Raw genomic sequence first — 19422 nt, forward strand, 5'->3', positions numbered from 1 at the left:
TTTTAATCCTAGGCTAAGGTTAATTTACCTATATTTTTCAATGAAATTCAAGACTGTAACTCATTCAGCCATTTATAAGACCAAACACTGGAATCCAATCCAATCCAAAGATAAACTAATTTGATACTTATACACTGAGGAACGACGGTGGGAAAATACGCAGTCTTTGTTTTCTATAATCAGACACTATGTTTCTGTAACAGCAGAAACTTTTGTATGGACAGTAAAAACATTACCACTCTTAATAGGCCAATGGTGTCGAATGTAAGCCATGGTGTGACGTGTGTGCAGTGCAGTGTGTATGTTTATGTTGCAAACAGGACTTCAGAGAGGTCCTGCAACACAATGAGGGTCAGCACTGCCCAAAATACTGCAGATGCATTATGTCTGGACATATTTGATTTTGAATTCATTTCGGTTATTGCATGTCCAAAAACATTTTGCTGCTGTCAATTCTTTTGTGACCCCCCAAGCTCTGCTACATCACCCCATGAACTTGGCATCCACAGTTTCAGAAAATGAGATGTAGATGATGGAAGTTCAGAATACTCTTCCTTCTTTTTCTTCACGGATTTTTGAGATAGGGTCTCCCTATGCAGTCCAGGCTAGACTGAACCTGAACACGACACTCGGCCTTGGCATTCTGAGTGCTGGTGTTACAGGCACGTGACACCACACTGGGGTTAATTATGTACTGGGGAGTTGGGAGACTGACTGTCTCAGTGTCTCTTGTAGCCAGGCTGGCCTCAAATTCACAAGGCAGCCAAGGCTGGCCTTGAACTGATACTCTTGCCTCCACTTCCCAGGCTAGGATCACAAGCATGCCTGGCTCTCCAAGTACTTCTCTATAATGAGTTAGTCTTGCTACTCCGGAATCCAGCCCCCACACAGTGAATTGTCAATGGATGGGTTATAAAAGTGGCTTGAAAAATCTGAGCCATAGCAAAGTACCTAGTCTAATAACTTGCTAATTTTCCTTTTAAAGCATAAATGTGGAAGCCTGATATAACCGACTCAGAATCCCTAGAGTAACTAACTATACATTCTATTAAAAGTGTCCTGGGCAAAGCGCCCGAAATGAAATCAGCCCTGCTCATCTGCTCTCCTGTGTAACATCTAGGCCACCTTCCCTTCTCTGTCTTGCTGTGCTCCACAACTATTTTTAAAAGCTAAAAGCTAGAAGTGCTTTGGAGGAAGAACAATTCCACATATTACTCACCGTACTCTACGAGAACTGGTTATTATTTGGCATTCACTGTACATTCTACCCAGGGGAAGGGTACAGCCAGGGTCACATGAGTCACAGTTCCACACAAAGAAGCAATAGGTGGCCATTTAGCATCTAAGTACTCTACTGCTCCTGGCTAATTAAGGAGAAAGAAACACATCACCGCCAATGTTTTCAGTCCACTGTACATTCCTTCTAATTACCACTTGGGCTTTAGGTTATTTCTGGGCTCTTAAATATCATACAAAACAATACAAACACATTGATTCTTCAAACACTTTATTTTTTTGAAACAAGGATCTTGCTATGGGACACAGGTTGGCCTGCAATTCCAGATCTTCCTGCCTTCGGAGTGCTGGGATTACAGCCTTGTGTCGCCATGCTAGCCTTAAATACACACTTCACAATTTCTGTAGGGTATTTTTCCAGAAATGGTCAAAAGGAACATGCATTTCTGATATTCTGCCAAAGTGCTCTGCAGAAGGCTATTTATAATACTTTTACAGTTGATCTGAAAAGTGAAATAAGCATCCTCTTCACCCTGCAAGTCTTCATTGGGAAGCTCGGCTTTTCATCATTTCTTGAGCACCTGCAGGGATCTTCCGGAACAGCCTGCTTGTCTCTGCTTCACTTTGTCACTGGCCTGTTGTGTCACTGCCTTGTGCATCTGGAACAGGGATTCTCAAACTTTCTGCTCTCAAATACCCTTTATGTAATCTTTGGTATTTTGCCCAGGCTGGTCTTGAACTCATCATCCTCTTGACTCTTTCTTCCGAGAACTGAGATTACAGAAGTGGACCATCATGCCCAGCCACCCTCTTAAAATGATCAAAGATCTCAAGATTTTATGTAGCTCTTATGTGGTGATATATTGTGTCCCCCAATGTATTGTGCACCCTAATAATGATTATCTGAGGATCAGAGGAAAAAGCCAGCCACTATAATACACATAGAGGTCAGGCAATGGCAGCACATGCCTTTAATCCTAGCATTTGGGAGGCAGAGATCCATCCAGATCTCTGTGAGTTCAAGGCTACACTGGGAACAGAGCCAGGCGTGGTGGCACACGCTTTGAATTCCAACACTAGTTAACCATAAAGATCTGGAGGTCTGTACAGACAGACAGGAAGTGACAGAGCTGGGTAGGAAAAGGAAGTGATGTAGCTGGGTGGAGAGAAGAAGTGAGATGGCGGGCAAAAAGGCGCATAGGCGTGGGCATACAGGAAGGGCAAAAAGGCGCATAGGCGTGAGGATACAGGAAGGGCAAAAAGGCGCATAGGCGTGGGCATACAGGAAGGGCAAAAAGGCGCATAGGCGTGGGCATACAGGAAGGGCAAAAAGGCGCATAGGCGTGGGCATACAGGAAGGGCAAAAAGGCGCATAGGCGTGGGCATACAGGAAGTAGGTCTCTCTGGAGGCTGAGGAGTTGGTGAGGCGAGGTTGGCTGTGGTTGTCCTATTCCTCTGGTCTCTCAGTTTTCACCCCAATATCTGGCTCCGGGTTTTTATTAATAAGACCATTTAGTAATTAGTCTTCCAATCTTATCTATCGATAGCTACCGTACTACAAATGAAAATCAGCAGTGTGGTATAGCACACATTCTAAAACACAAGAAGAAGCGAGCACATACTCTGTTAGCTCCCCCAGCAATGGTGTGCTCACATAGGAAGCATCTCTGAGCTCTGCCATGTACTCGTGAGCAGGTCAGGGTAAGAACAACCCTCCCTTTCCTGGTTCAGAGGAACGACAGTGGTCCCTGGAGGGATGGCCAGTGACGATGACTCAGCAGCAAAGTGCCATGGCCAGAGGGTCCAGAGACCAAAGGGAAACAGTGGACTGAGGAACTGTGTAGAGTTGGAGCAGTAGGAGGTGCTTGGAGTACTTATGCAAGTGAGACCAGTAGGCTGAATTCCAAGGATGGAGAATGATGGGTAGAATTGAGGAGCTAAAAAATTCTTTTTTAAAATTTTATTGGTGCCAGGTAGTGGTGGCACACGCCTTTAATCCCAGCACTTGGGAGGCAGAGGCAGGCAGATCTCTGTGAGTTTGAGGCCAGACTGGTCTATAAAACAAGTTCTAGGACAGCCAGGGCTACCCAGAGAAACCCTGTCTCGAAAAATAAACAAAAAAAAAATTAAATTTTATTTGCATGAATGGTTTGTTGCACATATATAAGTGTACTGTCTGTGGGCCAGAAGAGGGACCTGATCCCCTGGAACAGGAATTATGGCTGCTAAGTGGGTGCTGGGAATCGAACCCACATCCTCTGGAAGAACAGGCGCTCTTAACCACAGAGCCAACTCCCCAGCCCCAGCATATCTCGTTTTATATTTCTAGTCAGAAACTTTTAAACTGGCAGCTGCAACTGAGAACCAAAGCCCGGTATACTCTGCTTCCCATAATCCACCTCTGCAAATAATTCAGGAGGAACTAGTGACAGACAGGGCTGAGCCAGAATGTTTTATCTGGATGGTTCCTTTAAACTAGGAACCATATGATTCCTGTATGTTATTTTTCACCTTTGTTATAACGTTCACTACTGAATACTCCTCAACATTATCTTAAGGTGTTTGCTTTCTATAAGAATTGCTTCTCCAGGCTGTGGGAACTGGGCCAGGAGGAAGAGGATAGAGGTCAATGCTGGGCACTGAAGGTACCCAGAGGCAGTGGCCTGCTGTGGCTGCAGCATTATCAGCAACACACGAGCGGCAGTGTACCCTACCAACTGGGCCCTCTACTACCTGAAGATTCAGTAACAGCAGTAACAGGCATGTGCTGACTGCCAGTGCGCCCTGGAGCATGACTGGCAGTCTGTGAAGGCACACGTCTTCCTGGGGCAGTGCTAGCTAGGTGTGCCAAGTGAGGGTGAGGCCACTGCCAGTCTTCAGCGAACCTACACCTCGGCCAAGGGGCAGCGGCTCAGCTTTGCAGATGACATCCCCAAGCCCCTTGACATCGGCAGCAGCAGCAGCACCGGAACAGGACTGAGGAAAGGCACATCCACCAGGAGAGTGAGCTGCACTCCCGTCTCCCAGGCTCAGTGCTGCTGAGCCCGAGAGGGCACTGATACATCCTCGGAAGCCCGAGGCGGGGAGAATGAGGGCCCCATTCAGGCCCAGCAGGCCGACATGGAGGCCAAGGACAACAAATATATGGCAGACAGAGGCGAGCTCTTCTCTCGGGGGACAAGAAGGGAAACAAGGACGAGATCCCTGAGCACTGGTGGGGCAAGACCAGCTCTGAACTGATGGGGGAAGCCTGCAACCCACCCATCGGCATCACTATGATGGCGAGAGATGCTGAGGAGCAATTGTAGGTGTGAGCCACCCGAGACTTGGGGCCCTCTGACCCAGGAATAGCTCATCCCCAACTCGGCCGTGAAGGAAGTCATTAATAGATTCTTCTATGAGGATGGCTGGCTAGAAAACGAATGAGACCCCATACCCTGTCTGGCCTGGCACCCTGGTCCGAGCTCCAGTCCCTGTACATAATCTGTGCACCTGGGTCTGCCTTCCTCCCTCAGGTCTGTTGACGGGTTCTAAGGCACTGTCTCCTCCCTGTTGCTGGACCATGACCCTCCCACTTCTGGGCTGGAAAGTAGGTGAGGGTGGGCTGATCACCACTATTCTGTCTACAGTCACTGTTATCACCACTGCTCTGCGTCTGCGAGCACTTAGGGAAAAAATTGCTTTAAAGTTGTTCTCGTTAAAGTAACTGCAGACTCATTTCAAAATGGAATTGAATTTTACAAGTCTCAGACTGACCAAGGAGGTAAGAAATGAACTCTGGAGGAAAGGTAGTAATGAAAGTTACATGACTCTTATACTTATTTCTATATCATCAAACATAGATTAAAATATCAATAGTGTAATCCCGTGTTTAAACAAGAACACCTTGGTCCTAAATGAAAAGGCTATACTTTTAAGTTGATTATTGTAAATAAATGCATCTTTTGTTGTTGGTGTTTTGTTGGGTTTTGAGACAAGGTTTCTCTGTGTAGTCCTGGCTGTCCTAGAACTTGTTTTATAGATCAGGCTGGCCTTGAACTCAGAGATCTGCCTGCCTCTACCTCCCGAGTGCTGGAATCAAAGGCATGTGCTGCTACATCCAGGTAATAAAGCATCATAATTTAAAACAGTAGTTGAGAATTTTATTCATAGATTATATTTTAAAGATAAAACCTAGGCCGGGCAGCCCATATCTTTACTCCCGCACTGGTGAGGCAGAGGCTGGAGGATCTCTGAATTTGAAGCCAGACTGGCCTACATGTTGAGCTTCAGGACAGCCAGGACGGCATAGAGACCCTGTCTCAAAAACAAAGACAACAGGAACAAAACAGCCCCCCAAAAACCCTGAGTGTTCTCCGCTTGTGAAAGTTTTTTAAAAACGTTTCAGGGAGGGGCTGGAGAGACAGCTCAGAAGTGAAGAACACTTGCTGTTCTTGCAGAGGACCCGGGTTCCTAGCAGTCATGTGGTGGTTCACAACCATCTACAGATCTGGTTCTAGGGGATATGTGGCTCTCCTCTAACTTCTGAGGGCATCAGGCATATATGTGTGCTCCACATACAGATATGTAGGCAAAACACTTATACACATTAAATAAAATAAATAAATCTTTAAAAGTTGAAAAATTAAGAGGATATTGAAAATAATTTTAAAGAAAAGTCATTTCGAACTAGCTATTTACAAGAATAATTTTAAGAGGGTGGGAAGACAGCTTAGCAGGTGGAAGTCCTTGCTATGCAAGCCTGATGACCTGAGTTCAGTCCCAAGAACCCATGCAGAAAGCCAGATGTATCCGTGCACATTCCTGTAAAGTGATGGGAGACAGAGACAGGAAGACCCTAAGCTATGCTGGTGTATGCTGCACAAAGACAAGAGACCCTTATGCAAGAGCAAGGCAAGAGAGAACCAACTCCCAAAAGTTGTTCTGTGACTTGCACATGCGTGCTAGGCACGTGCATACTTGCACTTGAACACCTAATACATAGATACATAAATCTTTCATTAAAAGAAATCAGTTTTCTGCTAGTGAGACACCTCAGTGGGTAAAGGTACTTGCAGTCATTCCTGACAACCTGAGTTCTAACCCTGGGACCCAAGAGTGAATGGAGAGAACCAACTCTCTCATGCTATCCCCTGACCTCCAATAGTGCACTGAGGCACACAAATATACATACATGTAAATAAGAGAGGGAGAACAGGGGTTGGTACGTAAAATGAAAAAAATCTAAATAAAAAAAAGAGCTACAAAAAAGGGAAAAATGTAAATTTAAATTTAAAATTAAAAGAATGATTTCAAAAGGAACAATTTAAAAATATTTTAAAAGATGAAGTGTTGTGTTGTGTGTGTTCATGTGTGTGAACTTGCACATGTGTGTGGTTATATCACACTGATTCAGGCCCTTATGTTTGAGCAGCAAGCACTACTGATTGAGTCACTTTCCCAGCCACAAAAATACTTTTAAAGGTGTGCCTGTGCCTGAGGAGGTCAGCAGAAGGCAGCAGATCCCCGAGAACTGGAGTTATAGTTTTGAACCACTATGTAGATGCTGGGAACTGAACCTGGGTCTTTTGCAAGAGCAGCAAGTGTGCTTAACCTTAGAGCCATCTCTCCAGCTCCAGGCTTTAAAAAAATTTACTGTATTATTATTATTATTATTATTATTATTATTATTATTATTATTATTGTGTGTGCTGGTGCCCAGAGGCCAGGAGAGAGCATCGGGTTCCCTGAAGCTGGAGTTATGGGCGGTTGTGAGCTGCCTGATGTGGACTCTGGGAACTCTGATCCTCTGAAAGAGCAGGAGATGCTCTTAACTGATGAGCCATTTCTCCAGTGAACAGGAGTTTGAAAAAACAAGCAGTCATTTTAAAGGGAGTTTTTAAGGCAAAAGATATAAGCAACAAATCTTTGCAAGATTAAGATAAAAGCTTCTCTTTATGCACAGTAATGGTCACTCAAACAAATGTGCCATCATTAAAGTAAAATACAAAGCTTGCCACTGGGTGGAAAAATGCATTCGAGCAGCTAGCAGCAATATGTACCCCTCTACATATGGAATCCAACACTGTCATTTCTGAAAGATCGGCCCTCATTCTCCATGCCTAGATCAGCAGGAATAATGCTTTATGGTTTAGGCCAGTAGGTGCTAAGTGAGCACTCTATTATTTGGCGCTCTAGTCTATCTGCATGCACTGGGTGTGGGTAATGGATTAATGATTTACAGTGCTGGCTCTGCCTTTAGGAACAATACTACAGACTCAGCTCCTTTGTGATTAAGATGGAACTTGACAAATGTTCTTTCTCCTTTTATCTACTCACTGTGTTTCTAACCTTTTACAGGAATGATCAGAGTCTGGGCTAGCCTATTTCCCTGACACCTTCCAAGCTTATTAGGAACAAGAGAGTTACCGGACTCTCAACCTCACTGTGCACACTTACATGAAAACATGAATCTGCCCCTACTGCAAACTTTCTGCTTCAAGATCTGGCATGAAAATTATTTTCTAAGTAATTAGCTGGAAGAGTTTTACAAGACAACTACACAATAAGTACTTTCTGCTCTTCAAGACTATAAAGAGCTAGCTATGCATACTTTAAAAGAGAAATTCATAATTCCACCAAACTCTCAAATTTCTTTTTGGAACAACTGGGCCAGAATGAGTACTTTTTTGTTCTCAAATCCTATTAGTCCAACATCCATGCCATTTTCCATGTCTTAATTAAATCATATCTTTGTCAACTGCCTTGTCAACTGATACGTATGACTTCTTTATATAGACTTCTTTATTTATATTCTACAGGGGTCTACAGGCTTGAGGGAGCTAAGGAGTAAGGAGATAAGATACCATCATCTACAAGTAGCATGGCTGTGTCCAGAGGCAGCATGCCCCATTGGCCAGCATCTGCTGTTCTGTCTGAATTCAGGCTGTCATCTTCTGCAGATCACCCACAGGCTCTGAAATTGCTCTCAGAGCTGCTACCTGTTCTAGGCAAAAAGAAAATGTTTCCAAGCAACCTTTGTTTTCTACTACAATGGCTGTCTGTTCACAACACTCAGCATAACTAGTGTGACATAAACATGTACACAAATTCTATCCCAACCTTTCCCAACCTGTTAGTATTACATTTTTAACTTTTAATTAGAAAGTCTCAGCAGCCAAGCATGAAAAAGGTAATTCTGTGCATATGGTAGTGACTAGTTAACCACACTGTCTTCTCAGTCTATAATGAACAATGGGATATATGCTGTAGCAATCAGCCTTAAGTGAAATGCTGGCCCAGGACCATCTGTAAGAGGGTTGATCACACCCTCCCAAGTCTCTGTGAGTCTATCAGGGATCGGACCACCTCACAGCTGTCACTGTTCTAATGAATGCTTCAGCTGCTGTCCCAGTGGCTTTAATGCTCCAGGAAGAAGATGAAGAGTTTTACACCTGAAATTGCATGCATCACATACTATTTCTATTACTGTAAGCTGAGCCACATGTATTTGGTCCTGTTTTGTTCTATCTCTTGGGAAATTTTAGGACCCGCAGGCCCTGCCATGATAAAGAGCACAATGTGATTTGAAAGGTTCTAAAAATACCTCAGGTTTGCCTAGGCTCCCTTGAAACGGTGGATGATTCAACTACAAGTGTCAAAATGTGGTTCCTGAGTCTCGGGGACCTGACAGCTGCGGCAGCTCTTGCCAGGATTCCCTTATCTCCGCGCCGCTTCTCTTTGAAGTCGTTAAAGAGATTTCATAATCTTCCCTATTTAGCTCTAGGATTTCTGGTGGTAGCTGCAGAATGCGATGCTTGGCTGTGTCTAAAGCCGCTTATAATAGTATTTGACTAAGCACATTTTCCAAGTTGCTAAGCTTCCTGTGATGGCGAAGTCATAAAGGGCAAGGGGCTGCAAACCAGCGGTGACCTCTCCACCCACGGACCAAGGGGACTGGAGCCAGAGGTTCCTTAGCGACTCTGAAACAATTCAGACCCAAAAGACATACATCACTCTGAATGAAAACCCTGGGAACACTGTCTAGAAGCGTAGGTTGTTGACTAAGAAATGGCAAAAATCATACAAAAAGACTAGGCTACAGGCTACCTACCACAGGAAATAGCAAATTTCAGTTTCTGATCAGGCATATAAAATTATGTGAGGAAGTAAACAGCCAAGGTCAGGGTGAAGAGTTGCATATGATTAGTTTTCTCATTAACTGAAGCTTGCAAAATAGTGCCAAGGCATTTAATATGAATATCCTGATTTAAAAAAAAAAAACAACTTTGACTAGGCAGGCAGATCTCTGTGAGTTTGAGACCACTCTGGTCTACATATTGAGTTCAAGGCCAGCTAGGCGCATAGTGAGACCATGTAGATAGAAAGGAAAGGAAGGAAGGGAGGGAGGGAGGAAGGTAAGAAGGAGGGAGGGAGGGTGGTCTGGTACCTAAGACATATCTTTGGCCAGCACTGGTTTCTTAGGAAGGCAGAAATTGAACAGGCGACCTCAAGAGTGCTGCATGTTATAACATCAAGAAAAGGCGCTGTCGGAACACGTCCTGGAGGACCACAGTGACAGAGTTCAACAGGAGACAGCACTAGGGAGAGCATCCTACAAGAGGTTCTACTTAAGCTGCTTCTAGAAAAGCACACTGACAGCAGCACCCTGTCGGCGATGACGCTGGTCACAGACCTGACTTCTAATTGCTGCAGCATCCTGTGCTGCTGCTCTAGCTCCACCCACAAAGAGATATTCTGTGTAAAAAAAACAAAATTGTGCCAGGTGGTGGTGGTGGTGGTGGTGGTGGTGGTGGTGGTGGTGGTGGTGGTGGTGGCGGCGGCAGCGGCAGCGGTACTGGAGCACGCCTTTAATCCCAGCACTCGGGAGGCAGAGACAGGAGGATCTTTGTGAGCTCGGGTCTAGCCTGGTCTATGGAGCGAGGTCCAGGACAGGCTCCAAAGCTACAGAGAAACCCTGTCTCAAACCACCGCCCCCCCCCAAAAAAAAAAGAAAAAAAAGAAAGAAAGAAAAGGGTAGATCTTAAGATTTTGTTCCAGTATCTGAAGCTGTCTGAATTTGGAATAATGGCAGCAATTTGGACTTTAAACCTAGTCCTAAGACACAACCATATGAGAATGTAAACTGTTCTTTTAGATTTAAACTTTATTTTTATTTCATGTGTGGAGTGTCTGCCTGAATGTGTCTATGCACCACATGTGTGTGGTGTTCACGGAGACCAGAAGAAGGTGTTGGATCCCCTGGAGATAAAGCATCTCCATGTGGGTACTGGGAACTGAACCTGGGACCTCTGCAAGAGCGGCCAGCGCTCTTAATCACTGAGCCATCTCTCTAGCCCTCCATATGAAGATTTGAACTAGAATCTAATAACAAACTAACCTACAAATTAAAATGTGGTTTCTCTTATAAGTGATAAAATTTAGCAAAGTCACACTGGGAAATCCTCATATGTTCCTTGAGGCACATATTTAACTCAATGATTTTTAACTCATTGATTATTTAACTCACTGATTTTCAAATCTTTTTTAACAGTAGAATTTTATTCTCAAACAAACTATTATTTGAAGGCCCGGTATACGACTCAGATAAACCCAGAACTGGGACAGCTGAAGGCAGAGGAGGGAATGAGAGCATGACCCTACTGTCTGCTGAGGCACTTCTTCAGCCTCCAGCTGCTGCTCTGCTGGAGCAGAGTGAAAAACACTAACAACAATCTTGAGCTTGAGGAAAGACTGTACACACACCCCAGAAACCCTAAGCCATGCAAAACCCTTAAAAGTAACAGAAGAAAATGTGAATATAATCTAAATTATAAAACATTGGAGAAAAACCAAAAGGTAACACCATAAAGGAACTTTTAAATTCAAAGAATTAATAGATCAAACTGTTTTCATTGTTAGAACAAACACAGCTACATTACAATGTGTCAGAAACACATGCAATTATTATATTTAGAATCTACACACAGGTGTTCTGGGACATTCTTTGGCCTCTCTTCTGTACTGACATGGAAACATCTGCAAGACATGTTTCCAGAAGCAAATGCACAATAAACAAGGTATAACGTAACTCAGATTTCTCAGACTCACAGAACAACACTGTTTCTGTTTCCGTCTTTAGAGACAGACCTAAAATGATCTAAGGACATCTTGTCAGTTGTTCTCTCTGGAAGGGTTGGACTGGGGATAGTCCAATTTTCATGCTACAAGAATATTTTCAGGGGGCTTCGGAGATGTCTCAGCTCTATAGTTAAGAGCACTGGCCATTCTTTCGGAAGACCTGGATTCAATTCCCAGCACCCACATGGTGGCTAACAAGTCTCTGTAACTCCAGGGGCTCCAACTCCTTCCTCTGGTCTCCCTAGATACCAGCCATGCACATGGCACACAGACGTACATGCAGATAAAACACTCATACACATAAAAAAGTTTTAGCTGGGCGTGGTACCATCACATCCATGCTCATAGGTGCTTCACCGATCTTCTACATGTCTCTTACTCTAACTGTGTTAACAAGAACACCATTACAATACATTCCTGCTGCGGACAACCATTACTAAAAACTACGTTTTTAAAGACTGAGCACACGCTAACTGCTCAGTGAACTAAAATAATTCTTCCCAGCACTTCCTTACTTCATCCGAATCTAGGTTATTTAGAAGTAGAAAATACTTCATATTTACTTCTAGTAGCTCCAGACTGAGCACCACTGGTTTCAAAGTTTAAGCTGTGAAGCACAGTTCTAGCTCTCAAATTCTCCACCCGAGTGACAAGAAAAACATGAGAGTGTCAGGAGCCACCACACCAGAGCTTGTCATGCGGCCACTGGGGTTCTAGGAAATCTACAGGTGCTCATGCAGTCAGTGCTCAGACGTTAAGGACTGTCAGTCACTGCTCTCATCATTCGACACATCCTGTGCATTCACATCTACAGCTCAGTGTGAGAGATGCAGACATTTGCCCAAGGCCACTGATAAGTGCCACTCAAAGGACTGAATCCCAGACTCTGTGTTCTTAACCCCTCCAGCACACCGTATGTTCCTCCACATGTAGTGGCACCCCACGGAATGACTACTCACATGCTATGTGTAGTGGCACCCCATGGAATGACTACTCACATGCTATGTGTAGTGGCACCCCACGGAATGACTACTCACATGCTATGTGTAGTGGCACCCCACGGAATGACTACTCACATGCTATGTGTAGTGGCACCCCACGGAATGACTACCCACATGCTATGTGTAGTGGCACCCCACGGAATGACTACTCACATGCTATGTGTAGTGGCACTGTGTTGTGGGATATTTGTCTGCACTAATACAACAGGATAAAATTTGATAAATCTTCCCGAATATTTGTTTCTGCTGTTCTCTACAGACATAGAATGCTATTGGTCTTTTTGCAGTCCACGTTGGATTAAAAATTAAAGCTGGCTTTGGAGCTGGAGAGTGGAGTGGCTCTCTCCTTCTCTAAACCCAAACATGCTTATTAAAGAAAAATCTAAAATCTCTGTCTCATGTCAGAAGAGCCACCTGATATGGGACAGAAGAAAAGCCAAAATTAAGGGACTATTTTATTACCACTAATCTTAATTCTTGGTTCTATTTTGACTCTTTAAAACTTTTCTTAAATTTTAAAGAGTTTTCTTAGTATTATCTCAAAATGTATAAACTTTCTGTTGTGATATTAATGGTCATATAGAGTACTAACTAATTCTAGAAATAGGCTTCATCTAGCTTCCTACACATGATTTCAGGCTTGAGTCTGAAGCAGGTAACTAGCAACTAAGTTTGTGTACCCTAGATGTACTTAACAAATTGTGGTCCTTTAACCTCTTGCTGCATATGACATTTTAAATGTTTAAGTTTTCTGCAGTGAACCATGACCATTCCAGGCAGTGACCTAAAGATGATGATGGGGCCCTCCAACAATAAATCCACCTGGGCTGGGCGGCAGTGGCACACGCCTTTAATCCCAGCACTCAGGAGGCAGAGCAAGGCAGATCTCTGTGAGTTCGAGGCCAGCCTGGGCTACAGAGTGAGATCCAGGACAGGCTCCAAAGCTACACAGAGAAACCCTGTCTCAAAAAACTCAAAAATAAATAAATAAAAATAGATCCACCTGGATGATGGTAATGTCACTAAGCTGACAAACACCACCCAAAGGTCAGCTTTGGACTAAAAACTGCTCAGGACAACTTCAAAGTGGTTAGATAAGATAGTCCAGCCTCAAAGACTACTCCAGTCAGGACTTCAGATGAGCCCGGCACATTCCCATCACACTGAGACTGGACAACAGCTAGTTCTTCCAGGACTTGATCATTATTTCAAAATTTTCAGGGTCCCCTAAAGATGCCATCACCCCCAGACAACAGAAAATAATTTTAAGAACATGACACCTGCTGGGCAGTGGTGACGCATACCTTTAATCCCAGCACTCGGGAGGCAGAGCCAGGCGGATCTCTGTGAGCTCAAGGCCAGCCTGGTCCACAGAGTGAGATCCAGGACAGGCTCCAAAGCTACACAGAGAAACTCTGTCTTGAAAAATAAAAAAAAAGGAACATGACACCCACATTCCAAAGAGGTGGGGTAGGTGGTTTTTGGTCATTCAGTGGTTGCTTGCTAGTTATTGGTTATAGTCAGGAAGGAAACTAAGCAAAGGAGATTAAATTCAGGGATCTCGTTCTGAAAAGCAAAAGGACAGATATGGGAATGATAGGATAAAGGGATAGATTACTGAATTTACTTTTAAACTAAAACAAAAAAAAACAACTAGTAGTCTCATGTTTTACATTGGTATGGATTTTTGTATATATATATATAAACTTAAGGTTGTTTTTGTTATACTGTATATATTTGTATTCTTGTTTAAGGTATTGTACCTATACAGCTCATTTAACAAAGTAATTTAAAGTTCTAGTCCTTAAAAATTATTATTGCAAACTATTTAGAATAATAAAGAAATGCAGGTTAGTAGTTAGTTATCTATATCAATCAAATTTGTACCCATGTGAGGTATGTTTTCAAAGTCAAACAGAGATATAGTTTAGATAGACAGGAGGTCTTCAAACACTTCAGAGACCTACAGAATATGGCATTTAAGATGTTTTAATAACATAAGGCTTTTCATGACAGTGAGACACATCTGTTCCTGGCAGCACCAGGAACACTTCAAAAAGGGATGATAGGCATTGAAGAACCCCCATGTGGAGTTTGCTTTCATTGTGGCAAAGTTAGCCACTGGGCAAGAAACTGCCTTCTCCTCGACTTGCTGACAGTGTGCTGTCTAAACTGGACAAGTGTGACACAGAAGAAGGCAAGTGCCAAACTTTGCCAAGACAAGGTGGGACAGTCCTTCAAAATTCCTGCTTCAAATAAAAGTCTGTCAAATATTCTAGGCCTGTAGGCTGAAGATGGATGCCCCAATGTTGCAGAGGAACCTTGGATGACTTTCCAGGTAGCCAGATGTCTCTGTCATTTCTATAGTTTGGGCAGTTGTTTGCTTGGTACTTCCTGTTTACTCAGGTAATATTGTATCTTTCTCTGGTCTGATGGGTTAAAGACTAGATAGTTATAGTTACAATTTTCCTTGTTACCAAATTTAGAAAAGAAACTCACAAAAGTGATGTAAAGTGTATAAGGTTGAAAGACATAAATGCTTAAGTCATAATCTAAGAAAATGTTTTAAGGTCTTCTAAAAAGATATTTCTAGGTTGATAATACAAGTTATGATAGAAAGTAAATTAGGTACAAAACCTTGCACTCACTAACATGGAATAGATAATGGAGTATTTTCTCCAAATTTGCCAAATACAAATGGACTGGACATTGTGAATGTAATTCTTACTTGATAATTGTTCTTATTGTATATAGTTTCACTTTGTTAAAGTTAAAACCTCTCCTTTTTATTTAGACAAAAAGGGGGAAATGTTGTGGGACATTTGTTCACACTGACACTCCAAGACAGACAATAAAGTTTCTTTTGAATCAGAGGGCAGAGTTAGTGACTAGCTGACCAGAATTAGCCATACATGTGTTAGAGGACCCAGGATACAAATAGAGAGACACAGGGAGTAGTAGGGAGGGGCTTAGAAAGATTTGTGGGCCTTTTTGGATCAGGGAATGAGAGAGAGAGGAACTCACTGGCTGCTTCTCTGCTGCTTCTCTGATCAATCAGGGTTTTATCCTGATATCTGATTCCTGAGTTTTATTTAATAATAGAACAATATAAGTAAATGCTTCAGCACCCCATGGAATGACTACTCCACATGCTATGTGGTAACGGCACCTGTGAGTTGTCAGAAGCTTTGATATCAATTATTTAATGTGCTTTCCCTAGAGATAATCATCTTCATTTTGCAGACGGAAACTCCTCAGACGAGTCAATGAATCCCTTCAAGGTAAACAGAAACACAGATTCTACTTTGCACAAGTCTTAGCTGTGCAATGCTATCAATTCCCTGAGTGTCATTAAACTGTACAGTAAAAATGATAATGTTCTTATAATAAGAAAACAAGTTATGTGTAAAACATCTAGCACAGAGCTCTGCATGAGAAGCTCTCAAAAATGTCAGTCCCGCTTCTTCACTCTGCATGTGGTTCAGTCATGGTACTCTTTACAAACACACTCTCTCTCTGTCTCTCTAAGACAAAGACTAAATAGTCCCAGCTGGCCTGGCACTATGTAGCCCAGGCTGGCCTCAAACTTTTGGCTATCCCCCTGCCTCAAACTCCTGAGTGCTGTGATTACAGACATGAGCCAGCCACCACCCAGCTTTGTGTCACTATTTCTTTTTCATTTTTTCCTTCTTCTTCTTCATTTTTATTTTTATTTTTTATTTTTTATTTAAAGACAGAGTTTCTCTGTGTAGCCCTGACTGTCCTGGAACTCAATCTGTAGACCAGGCTGGCCTCAAATGCACAGAGATCCACTTGCCTCTACCTCCCAAGTGCTGGGATTAAAGACATGTGCAACCACGTCTGGCATACTACTATTTCTTAACACCTTCTCACAAGTGCTTTGACAGATAAATTTTTAAATATGAGGTGTGTTGTGGGGGGTGACTACCACTTGATACCAAATAAGAAACTTCAGTGAAGGCCAGCTATCTTACATAATTTTAAGTAGAACAAACTTCCTTCTTTTTGCCCATATGGCCTATCACTCTATCAAAGTTGAAAATAAAATTGGTCTACCAAGATTTGTTCTTTATAAAATTATGCATAATGTTCCCCAATACCTTCTGTTCTTTTAGGTAATTGCCAAATAATTTACTTGATTTGTTCTAGTTTTGATCAGACATAATGCAAAAATTAAGTTGACCATAGCATTTCCAAAGCTATCTTTTCCACTTAAAAATATTCTTGATCTGCCATAAGCTACCTCAACACAACATGATGTCTCAAAATGAAAGGATCACAGTTTGTCACTGGGTTCTTTCCCTACACATTTGCATGGAGAGAATTCAAGGCATGATTCACGGCACTGTGATCACAGCAGTTAGATTCTCCTGTCACTGGGCCTTCACTTAGATAAAAAACGTTAGAAAGCAGCATGGGCCCCTGTAAGCAAAATTGCTGCATAATTAACCTTTTTGTTTCTTGGACATCAAAGATGCCATGAAGCACACACTCAGCTTCCAAGTACCATTTACAATATGCTGTGTCTGATAGCCATCTGGAAGTAGATGCTAAAAGCCAAAGAAATTTAGTTTTTGAGGGTTTTTTGTTGTTGTTGTTGTGACTATTGTTTTGAGATACTGTAGCCTAGGCTAGCCTAAGAGTTCCATCATCCCTGCTGCCTGGGGCCCCCAGTGAGTGCCATGATGATAGGCGCGAGCCTCACATCTGACTCTCAAAGGGAATTTTTTTCAACCAAATGTTGCCTTCTCAAAGTCACTACTTTCCCGTCAGACTAAAGCCACACTGGAAGGTTACACTCGGAAGCACTGGAGGAAACATCTGCAGCAGGGAATAATCCAGTGTTTGGCACAGTGAAGGGACACTGCCAGTTTTTCACAGTATGAACTCAAGAACTTCTCCAAGTCCAACATGAGGTCTGGACATGAGCAGCCTCTGCTGAGGAGCAGGAGCTGAGATAAAATGCAACAGCCTGTTAGAGAGTGAAGAGCACAGGCACGGTGTGAGAATCCAGGTGTGGCCTGTCACGTGACTGCCGAGTAAGAGAGCACTGGCCTGAGACAGGACTCCAGGCTTCAGTCACTCCTTTATCCAAGATGTCTGCCTTGACCCTTCAGGGGCTCTTGAGCTAACTTGAGGAAAAATGATGAAGGACGGAACTTTTGCTGCTTGAGTTCAGCTATTAGTAATCAGTATTATTTGTCCCACTAACTTATGAGTCTGATGCAATAAATGCAACCATTAGAGCATTGCTCAAAACTTAAAGAATAGAGAAATGCGTATTTAAAAACTTGTAAGCATGTCAGATGAGGTCATTTTGACAGGTGCTAGTCAAACACATACCACTGACAGAGTAATTTAGTGCTATTTTCTTAATTTCTTATGGAAATACATTTATCAACAAAGATCAAGTTTTATTATCTATTTGATTCTACTAGTTTCGCTTTGCTTTTATAATTTAATAAATAAATCCAATATAAGTAAATCCACTTCACTAAAATGTGAAAGTACTGGGGCTGGAGAGATGGCTCAGAGCATGTATTGCTCTTCCAGAGGACCTGAGTTCAATTCTAGCACCCATCCATCAGGTGGTTCACAACTACCTATACTACATTCACGTGTACACACACACACACCGACACAATTTAAAAAGCTAAGTGAAACTCCAGAATTCTATCTCACAAAACATCAGTCTCGGGCTGGAGAGATGGCTCAGAGGTTAAGAGCACCGACGGTTCTTCCAGAGGTCCTGAGTTCAATTCCCAGCACCCACATGGTGGCTCACAACCATCTGTAATGAGATCTGGCACCCTATTCTGTATACATAATAAATAAATAAATCTTTAAAAAAAAAATCAGTCTCTCATGTCTTATATCCAGAATGTTTCGATATTACCTCAAAAGACTTAATATATATATTTTGTTTGTTTGTTTTTGTTTTTTTGAGACAGGGCCTCAAACTCACAGAGATTTGCCTGCCTCTGCCTCCCGGGCTTAATATTTAATCCTTCAGCTTTCAGTAAGTTTTACAAAATGAGATTAACTTCTCATCAACATACACTTAAGAAAACTAAACACGTCAGTGATTTCAAACAAAACCTCACTGTCATAACATGATCCAGGAGATGTCTCAACTGACCTCGTCTCCCTTCAGAACCTCAGCGCCATCAAATTCCCGGGTCTGGTTGGTCTTCACCGACACTTCTCTCTCTAGGCTGGCTAACTTCTCCTTGGTCTCCTGAAGTTCCTCGGCTTTGGCTTCTTTTTTACGAGAAATGATGGATGCCTAATTGGATATTGAATATGAAAATAAAGTAAGAAATATATTCAGTTTCCTGTTACCTTGTGAAATGATCTAGTCTTTGGATTTTCATCAATGTAAATTGTCAGTATCAGCTCTGCTGCTCCTGACCAACACTGCTGGCTCTGCTGTCCATTCTCATCAGTATTCACCATGAGCAAAATGTGTATTGTCAAACTCAAAACATTTTGAAAGACAAATGCCGGAAAAAAAAAAAACAACAACCCACTAAAATCCAAATATGCAACAGTAAAAATATCCAAGCCTTCTTCAGTAGCTCTGAAGGGCACTGAAAACACCTTCCAGGGAGTATACAGAATAAGACCCATCCATTGTTTGTCTGCACGGTAGGTTTTCACTCATTGGAAGAAAATAAGAATAAATATTTTCAGAACTACAAGGCAGTTCAGCTCACTAAAGTCAATACCAATATTTTAAAAATAAAAAGGCAAAATATCTACTACATATGATACATTTAAAAAAGATTTAAAAAATATTTGTCATGCATATGTGTGTCTGTCTCAGTGTTTGCATGGCACCACGTGTGTACATAAGCTCTTGGAGGTCAGAAGAGGGCATTGACGTGGGAGTTATAGGAGGTTGTCAGTTGCTATGTGGGTGCTGGGAACTGAATTGGGGTCTTCTAGGAGAGCAGTAAGTGCTCTTAACCACTGGACCATCTTCCCAGCCCAAGATTTATTTATTTTTATTTGTATTGTGAGTGTGTGTGCGAGCGTGTACGTG

The 19422-nt window shown here is 42.5% G+C and overlaps 1 protein-coding gene across 8 annotated transcripts in view; it reads right to left on the reverse strand.

Annotated features, from left to right (window-relative positions):
* Ift81 (intraflagellar transport 81) overlaps positions 1-19422 on the reverse strand; it is a 206187-nt gene that overhangs the window by 72190 nt on the left and 114575 nt on the right. For all 8 annotated transcript variants that reach the window (XR_008222034.1, XR_008222035.1, XM_052755334.1 and 5 more), the window contains one exon: positions 18517-18663. Coding sequence is in view for 6 of the 8 variants with exons in the window: in XM_052755334.1 (XP_052611294.1) it covers positions 18517-18663 (147 nt within the window). In the remaining 2 variants the exon portion in view is untranslated. The remainder of the gene's footprint in view (positions 1-18516; positions 18664-19422) is intronic.

This window comes from Peromyscus californicus, unplaced genomic scaffold (genome assembly GCF_007827085.1).
Source record: "Peromyscus californicus insignis strain IS unplaced genomic scaffold, ASM782708v3 Scaffold_2__1_contigs__length_46816999, whole genome shotgun sequence".
Taxonomy (NCBI): Eukaryota; Metazoa; Chordata; class Mammalia; order Rodentia; family Cricetidae; genus Peromyscus; species Peromyscus californicus.